Source organism: Myotis davidii, unplaced genomic scaffold (genome assembly GCF_000327345.1).
Source record: "Myotis davidii unplaced genomic scaffold, ASM32734v1 scaffold235, whole genome shotgun sequence".
NCBI classification, from domain to species: Eukaryota; Metazoa; Chordata; class Mammalia; order Chiroptera; family Vespertilionidae; genus Myotis; species Myotis davidii.
The window spans coordinates 3,621,464-3,630,874 of record NW_006287462.1 but is presented as its reverse complement, the minus strand read 5'-3'; the positions used below and the strand labels follow the sequence as shown (position 1 = coordinate 3,630,874).

At 41.8% G+C, this 9,411-nt stretch overlaps 1 protein-coding gene across 1 annotated transcript in view; it reads right to left on the bottom strand.

The window, feature by feature from the left end:
* Positions 1–4,666: 4,666 nt before the first annotated feature.
* Positions 4,667–9,411, bottom strand: part of KLB (klotho beta) — a 39,952-nt gene continuing 35,207 nt past the window's right edge. The window contains exon 5 of the mRNA XM_006759288.2: positions 4,667–6,413. Coding sequence (XP_006759351.1) covers positions 6,025–6,413 — 389 coding nt within the window. The 3' untranslated portion in view covers positions 4,667–6,024. The remainder of the gene's footprint in view (positions 6,414–9,411) is intronic.

The window sequence follows — 9,411 nt, the reverse complement described above, 5'->3', positions numbered from 1 at the left end:
CCTCTCTCTCCTCAGCAAGAAGAGCAAACCTTCACGCTCCCCGTGCTGCCAAATGGGCCGCCCACACTAGGGACCGACCGCTCCACACTGCTGGCTGTGACACACGCTTTGGTGAGGATCCTCTAGTTAATGTTCCGTCGCGGTGCTTTGTTGGGTCCACAGAGACTGGCCACTTGAGCAATGGCCCTATATCCTGAAGAACAGGGCTCTGATTCTGCCAGGAGAAAAGGGTCCATGGCTCCGAAGGCTTATGCTTCAGTGACGGCCGCCCCTTCTACCCCTCCCGGGCCAGAGATGTTTATTATCGCTTGTATCACACACACAATTAAAATAACCTCAGTTCAAATGAATGTCCTTGGCAAAGTGAAGAAACTGTAGTGACACTGATCCCGCCACCCAGAGCCAAGCACAACCCTGGGTAAGCAGGCAGGACCTGTGCTGCGTTTACTCTTCCTATCACTAACCAACGTGCCCCTTTCAAATTATTCCAACGTTTATTTTCATTTCTACACCCCCAGGCTTAAAAGGCCTATTTCTCTAAAAGGTTTTTCTGATACTGTATCTGAAATGCTGTTCCAAAAAAAGTAATCTTTGGATTGTATGACATGCAATCTCCTTCTCCAGTGATGGCGAACCTTTTGAGCTCAGCATGTCAGCATTTTGAAAAACCCTAACTTAACTCTGGTGCCGTGTCACAGAAATTTTTTTGATATTTGCAACCATAGTAAAAGATTTATATTTTTGATATTATATATTTAAAACCATGTTTCTCTTTTATTAGATAAGGATAGTTGCTGTGCTTCAAGGTCCTTTCCATGTTATCCTTTACCCTATACCCTTCGTCATCTATTTACTTTCATATCCTAGTCCAGTGATGGCGAACCTTTTGAGCTCAGCATGTCAGCATTTTGAAAAACCCTAACTTAACTCTGGTGCCGTGTCACAGAAATTTTTTTGATATTTGCAACCATAGTAAAAGATTTATATTTTTGATATTTTATATATTTAAATTTCATTGAACAAAGAAAAATCAACCAAAAAAATAAGTACGCGTGTCATAGGTTCGGCGTCACTGTCCTAGTCTTTGATATTTAACAAACTGATAACATTCCATAATCTCCTAATTTCATGTGTCAACACTTCGAGTACATATTGTTTGGTTTGATGATTATAATAATTAGGTGTTTAAGAAATGGGTGAAATGATAAATCGAGAATTTGTTTTGAAGTATTTTAGGTGGGATTGGGGTAGGCATTGAATAGCATTTTAGGTGAAATAAGTTATTTCCAAGTTCATAATTTGTTGAAGCTAGATGGGGCTTCATAATAATATTCCTACTTATATAAAGTTTTGAAATTTTTCATAATGTAGAAATGAAACAAAAATCCCTGTATATTTTGCCTGGATTGATGTAATATTTTCTTTTTTTAAATATATTTTTACTGATTTCAGAGAGGAAGGGAGAGAAACATCAATGAGAGAATCATTGATTGGCTGCCTCCTGCATGCCCTCTACTGGGGATCAAGGCCACAACCCGGGTATGTACCCTTGACTGGAAAGGGACCTGGGACTCTTTGCAGGCTGACTCTATCCACTGAGCCATACCAGCTAGGGCTGTAATAGTTTTTTAACTGGTTACTTTTGTTCCTCCATGTTTTCAGCAGCAGTCAGAATGCCTTTTTTTTAATCCTCACTCAAGGATAATTTTCCATTAATTTTTAGAGTGAGCAGAAGAGAGGGAAAGACAGAAATATCTATGGCCCAGGCTGGGGAGGAGCCTGCAACTGAGATACGTGCCCTTGACCAGAATCGTGCCCTTTGGTCTACAGGCGGATGCTCCATCCACTGAGCCAAACTGGCTAGGGCCAGAATGCTTTTTTAAATTGAACCTACCCTTACTTTTACACTGACTGAACTGACCTTTCTATTCAATATTGCTGCCCCTAAGGCTTCAAGTTATCTTTCCCTTTGGAAGTTGTCTTTGGACTCACCAATGACCTCAAATTTTACTAAAGCCCACCTTGACCACCCTCTTGTGCTCACTCCTCACCCCCAACCTAGCATACCCTTACTCTGTTTCAATGTAATATTTGTAGTTTACTTTGTCGTGTGTTAATTGTATGTTTTCTTGATGCTAAATTTAACCTTCACAGAGGGGTGGGTTTCTCTAGGGATATTTTAAGTACCTGGAACAGTGTTTGACACATAACTGTTTGCCAAGTGAATGGTACCCAGATTGCCAGGGACGTTCAGTTTATAAAGATTTAAGATGGTAATAGCAGTGGAAATGTAAAGGAGATGTTTTGACAGGATTTCAGAGCTGGATGTGAGGAAGAAATTTTCAAGTGGCAATATCACAGATGTTAATATTGAGTGTGGATAATAGACCATAGTAGCAACTCTGCGAGTAAGTGTGATTTCTCCAAGAGTGAAGTGGATTGTCATGCAGGGTGAGACCTTCACTGGAAATAACTATTGGAGGTTGGTTGTATCCAAGGAGTGATCTCCATTTCGTTACTTGGGTGTGGTAAATGAAAGTAGTTCTCCCCAAGGAAGTCTTTCATATCTTCTGGGTCTTCTATGGATAAGCACTGTATATTGCCCCAACTTTGAGGTGGAGGAGTACGTATTTTATAATGAGAAGTTAATCTGGTTGGCACACAGCTTGAGAGGATGGGGGAGGCAGTGTTGGTACAGCACCCAGTTAACATCAAACCCATTCATATTTCACAATTCTTATATTTGACCTAATTGTTAACAGTTAATTTAGATTAAATTACATTGAAAATTCAGTCACAATAAACTGACTTCATTTTCCAGCTCTTTAAACCGTAATTATGTTGTGATATTTCCATATACATATATCAAAGACTTGTTAGTGAAAGATGGTTATATTGCATATGCAACCATAACAAGTTAGATTTTTAAGATTTTTTCCCCCAACAAATCTCAAAAACTTACTCTAAAGATCTTACTCTGTCAAGTGTTATTAACCATTTCTAATTGACCCTTTATGATTTTTAAGTGAGTTTAGCTAAACCTAAATAGTGAATATAATTCGTCATGAGCCACATTGAATACTTACCTACAGATAACTAAGATAAATTGTATTTTAATGCAATACTTTTTAAAATATATTTTTATTGATTTCAGTGTAGAAGGGAGGAGAAACATGAATGATGAGATAGATAGTCATTGGCTGTCTCCTCCATACCCCATGCTGTGTATTGAGCCCGCAACCGGGCCATGTGCCCTGACCAGGAATTAAACTGACCTGTTCATAGGTCGAACCCCAACCACTGAGCCATGCTGGCCAGGCTACCTAAGGATTCTTAAATGGTGTCCAAATACTTCCCAAGTGGCAGAAAGGGAGGACTGTAAACATTGGGTTTGGAATTTGCGTATTTGGGAGAGTTTATGGCAAGGCAACAAGTCTGAAAAAGGACAATACATTTTTAAGCTCTAAATGTAAAGACATTTGAAAAATAGTGAGTTTGATTAATGGAATTGTAAACCATGAATACAAGATACAAAGTAGAGACCAAAAAGCAAAACCTAAATTTGGCTCCATTGTTATTCTTATGGCTAAATATGCATTTTTCAAAACCTTGGATGTTACTGGTTAAAAAGTTGGGTCAAGTTTCACACTGGGTGGTATGCTCAGTGGTTAGAGGGTTGGCCTGCACACTGAAGGGTCTCAGGTTTAATGCCTGGGTTGCAGGTTCAATCCCCGGCTCTGGTGGCGTGGGAGACAACCAATGGATTTGTCTCTCACATCGATGTTTCTTCACCCCTCCTTCCCTTCCATTCTTTAAAAAAATCAATGGAAAAAAAGAAAAGTTGATAAGAGATTCTTAACTGGTACTTCCTATAAAACTATTTACAGGAGCTCTGGGATCAGAATGAATCTATGTGGCACAAAGGAAAAACCTGAGCCAAGTGATGAATTTAAATGCCTCTGTTTTTTAAAAAAAAATTGACTATGTATACCTTCAGGCCCACTTAGTGCTCATAAGAAAATATCAAAAATCTAAAAACAGCCATGGTTGGAGGAGTGGGTGCACTGGGGGTAAGATGAATAGACAAAAAGCAATAGCCAAAATTTGCTATTTGAATTTGGCCAACCAAAGAGCAAACTGATTTCTCATTCCTTTTGCATTTACTTGATCAATTGTGTTACCTCTTTATAGTATCTTTGAAACTTATTTATTTCACTTAGAATCTCATATATGTAATTTGGCTTCTGGTAGAGGTGGACTTGGAAAACAATTACAATTGCCTTAATTTAGATTATTTTCCTACCAGGCCTTTTTGAACTGAAGAGCTTTCCTTTGACTTAAGAAAATCTGGCCAAAACCGGTTTGGCTCAGTGGATAGAGCGTCGGCCTGTGGACTGAAGGGTCCTGGGTTCGATTCCGGTCAAGGGCATGTACCTGGGTTGCGGACACATCCCCAGTGGGAGGTGTGCAGGAGGCAGCTGATCGATGTTTCTCTCTCATCGATGTTTCTAACTCTCTATCTCTCTCCCTTCCTCTCTGTAAGAAAATCAGTAAAACATATTAAAGAAAAAGAAAAGAAAATCTGAATTTCTGGAGAGGATGGCTAGTGACTAGCTGCTGTGGTTGTTTAAATGTTGATTAACCTAAAGAAAGAAAATGGGCATAATTGGGTTTACATGCAAGATTTATTCCTCCAACAATTAGAATACACTGAACAAATCATAAGCACAGAATTAAGAAAGTTAAAACTCCAAGTTTAGACTTAAGAATTCACTAAATCTCAGCTGCAGTGTAAAAAGTTGGAACTCATTCAGACTCCTCATTCTGAATTGCATCCAAAGAGTCATAGTTGCTAGGTCCAGATGGGGCTGCATTCTACACCTTGAGAGGTCCATGTATGCATGTGGTGTCTGAAGAGTGAAGCTCCTCAGGGCAGCGCTAGTCTTGGGAATGATATGGTCCTTGGTCTGATAACTTGATAAATTAAACATTTCCTAAGTATGCTAGATACGATTTTGTCACCTCACAAAACTCATGTGAGGAAGAATGTCAATTTGTCTAAAGAGAGTTGCTTGGGTGACTTCCTATCTTCACAGGCATTTGGGTCTTGCTGTCCTTAATCTTAGTATTCTGATCTTTACATGAGATGAGTTAATGGAGGTTAACATTATTTTTTAAAAATCACTTAATAAAGGAGAGACCTCACAAAATTAGATGATAATTTGTATTTCTATTGAGGAAAACTAAGGGATGTGCTTAAGAGTGTGCTGTTACTGGCTATAGACAGCACTCTACCCTATTGTGTTTTTTCTTTCCATTTGAGAACCACCCTGCCATAAAGGGCAAAGCACCTTGTTAGAAGTGACAGAATATATCACTGATCATCCAGTGTTGAATTTTAAATCTCTGCTATGGAGTCTAACAAAACAAAGTTGCACTTTTTCAAAATAATTTTTTTTATGACAAGTAGCTTGGTATTTATAAAAGAAGAATGATGGAAAACATTGAAGCAATGTATCAGGTAATCCTCATAGCTTATTGTCTAGGTCAGTGATTTTTAACTGGTGTGCTGCAAGAATTTTTAAAACATGCAATACCTATTTAAGGGCACTGACCTCTTTTCCCTTAGATTGTCAAAAAAATGATAACAGCTAACACAATAGCTATCCAGTGTGCATGAGTTAGAATTATACTTTTTTTTGTCAGATCAGCAAAAATAAATTTTTTGGTGTGCTGCAGAATGTTAATAATTCGTTTATGTGTGCCATGAGATGAAAAAGTTTGATAATTGCTGGTCTAGGTAAAGCCTTTATCTTCAGATCCAAGAACTGAATTCACTGACATGAAGACACAGGAAAATTCATTTGAAACACAGAAGTGAGATCGATTTGTCATCATCTTGGCTACCACTAATATCTCAAATTGTCTTTGTTACAATATAGGTATATCTTCTGTAAGTTATGAGTACATGGAACTGGAGTGAATTTTTAAGCTTTCTATCATGAAGGCAGAAGTAGGATCAGTTTAGCTAAGAACTTTCTTGTGGCCTTTCTTTAATGGTATGTGTTGGAAGTTCTTTGCTTTCCAAAATTTTCTTCTCCTTCGCTTATGAAAAAAGGTGATTGATAAAAGTAGAACCAGGGTAGAGAAGAAGCAACAACCAAAGAATATCAGTGGCTTCTTCTGCACAAGAAATAAGCAGACAGCACACTCTGTGTTTCTTTGAGTCTGACTGCATCTAGGACTATTGTTCTCAGAAGGGAAGCCACCGTTGCTGATCAGTTTGTTGTAAAACTGAATTGAGGATTTAGCTTTTAAGTCAGATGTGAAGAATCCAAATCTGGGTTTAAATTTTTCTTCAGTCAGTTTGAATGCATAATAGCCTTTGATTTTGACTTTATCAACTAGGTATGCTGAAAAAGAAAAATACCAGAAATGAACATTATTAACCATAAATGGACTATAACACACCTTTGAATAAGAATTTAGTTTTCACTGAGACAAGTAAACTTATGCCCATAAAAGGTGATTTGGTTGCCGTAACCGGTTTGGCTCAGTGGATAGAGCGTCGGCCTGTGGACTGAAGGGTCCCGGGTTTGATTCCGGTCAAGGGCATGTACCTTGGTTGTGGGCACATCCCCAGTGGGAGGTGTGCGGGAAGGCAGCTGATCGATGTTTCTCTCTCATCGATGTTTCCAGCTCTCTATCCCTCTCCCATCCTCTCAGTAAAAAACCAAAATATATATTTTTTTAAAAAAAGGTGATTTGGTGATTTTTTATTAAAGGTCTTTTGAAAAAATGTTTTGACTTTTTTTAGAGAGAAAAGGGGAGGGATAGAGAGATAGAAACATTGATTAGAGAGGAGCATCATTGATTGGCTGTCTCCTGCATACCCCTTTCTGGGCATTGAACTAGCAACCTGGGCATGTGCCCTGACTGGGAATAAAACAAAGTGACCTTTTGGTTCCTGGGTTGACGCTCAACTACTGAATCACACGGGCCATGATAAAGGGCTTTTATGTTCTTTTGTAATTGATATAAAGGTGGTGAAAATATGTACAATTAAGTTTAAAAAAGAAATTTGAAGTAAAACTGATTTATAAATGACACAAACACAGCTGGAGGGAAAAGTAAATTTGAGTTGATGCCATGAAGGACTTACTGTCACTTGTTCATAGGGGAAAATATTGCCTATTTGGCCTAATTCCAAACCTCAAATGTGCCCTTAGTGTTGCCTATAACCACACTTGGTTTCCCCTAGTCACTCACTCTTTTTTTCTTTTTTTTTAAATGGTTTTGTGGGGGAGTTATTTTTTTGTTGCTAATTTTCACCTGAGGATATTTTTCCATTGAGTTTTAGAGTGGAAGTCTGGGGAAGAGACACATCGACTGGTTGGCTCCCACCTAGGTATGGTGCCTGCAACGTAGGTATGTGCCCTAGACCAGAACCAAACCCGGGAACCTCAGTCCTCAGGTCAACATTCTATCCACTGAGCCATTCTTGCTTTGAAGTAATGACCTTCCTACTTCACTGAAAAACTGAAGCGCTCAGGGAACTTCTTAAATCTTCCATAAATATCTACCCATCTGTATCTGCACACATATACTAGTACTATAGGCCTGGTGCACGAAATTCGTGCAGTGGGGGTGGGGGTCCCTCAGCCCGACCTGTGCCCTCTCACAGTCCGGGACCCCTCGCTCCTTACTGCCCACCTGTTTGCTGCTCCCTGCCGCTCGGCTCGCTGTGCCTTAGTGCTGCCACAGAGGCTCCCACCACTGCCACTGCGCTTGCCAGCTGTGAGCCCAGCTTCTGGCTGAGCAACACTCCCCCTGTGGGAGCACACTGACCACCAGGGGGAAGATCCTACGTGTAGCATCTGCCCCCTGGTGGTCAGTTCATAGCAACCAGTCATTCCACTGTTTGGTCAATTTGCATATTAGGGTTTTATTATATAGGATTCTTCCTTCTTATTACTCTGGTTGACTTGTCTTTGCTCTTGGAGGAGGCTGATTCCTCCACTTACACGTGAAGTTCATTATCTCTTGCCTACTCCAGGACATTGCTCCATCTGTTCTCTCATGTATCTTCCCTCACTACTGGATCATCTATATATATAAAAGCCAGTGACTGGAACGACCAGTCGCTGTGATGCCCACTGCGGCCAGCAAACCAGCCCGATCTGGGGTGGGGCTGGCCAGCCAACCTCCCGGGGCCTCTCCCCCCAGCCAGCTCTGTGCCCATTGGGCCTGTCCCACCCTAATTGGCCCCTAGTCCCTTCCCCTGGCCAGCTCCACCCTGATTGCCCACCCCAATAGGGGGTGGGGCCAGCTGTCCAACCTCCTGCAGCCCCTCCCCTGGGCTGGCCCTGCCCCAGATGGCCTCATTCCGGGGTGGGACCTGCCCACAGCCCCTCCCCATGACCAGCCCCACACCTCAATCAGCCCCCATCACCCCAATCAGCCTCACGGCCCCTCCGCCAGCCAGCTTTGCCCCCGATCCCCTCCCACACACCAATTGGGGGTGGGGCCTACCGGCCAATCGCCCCTGGCTCCTCCCCCAAGCCTGTCTGGTCCTGATCAGGCTGATCAGGGCAGGCTGGCCAGTCAACCTCCTGCTGTCTCCTCCTCCCCCTGACAGGCCTGGCCCCAATCTGTCGATTGGGGCTGGGCTGGCCGGACCCCACCTGTGCATGAATTCGTGCACTGGGCCTCTAGTTTTCCTATAAACAGGCTGTTGGTTATCTTTTACAGCAGTGGGTCCTCTTCAGTGATTTTTGCTGATTTCTCATCTCTGACCTCTGAATACTGAAGTGTCCCAGAACTCAGACCTCCCACCCCTTTTCTATCCTTGCTCCCTTAGTGATTTCAATAAGCCCTATTTTAAAAAATACCACCCATATTTTTTTCTTGGCTCCCAAATACGTATCTCAGCCCAGACCTCTCCTCTGAACCTGAGACTTACACCTATTAGCCTACTTGACATCTCTAATTGGATGTCTAATTGACATCTCAAACTGTGCAACATCAAACAACTCATTTCCAAAAATGTGCCTACCAGTCTCCTCCACTCTAGTAAATGGCTATTGCATTCTTCTCCCCCCGCCCTCAATATATTTTTATTGATTTCAGAGAAGAAGGGAGAAGGAGGGAGAATCATTGATTGGCTACCTCCTGCATGCCCCACACTGGGTATCGAGCCTGCAACCTGGGCATGTGCCCTGACTGAGTATTGAACCATGACCTCTTGGTTCATAGGTTGACACAACCACTGAGCCAGCTGGGCTACTTCATTCTTTTTTGTATCTTCCCTCACTACTGGATCATCTATATATATAAAAGCCAGTGACTGGAACGACCAGTCGCTGTGATGCACGCAGCCCCGCCCCCGGCCGGCCATGCCCCCGATGGGAC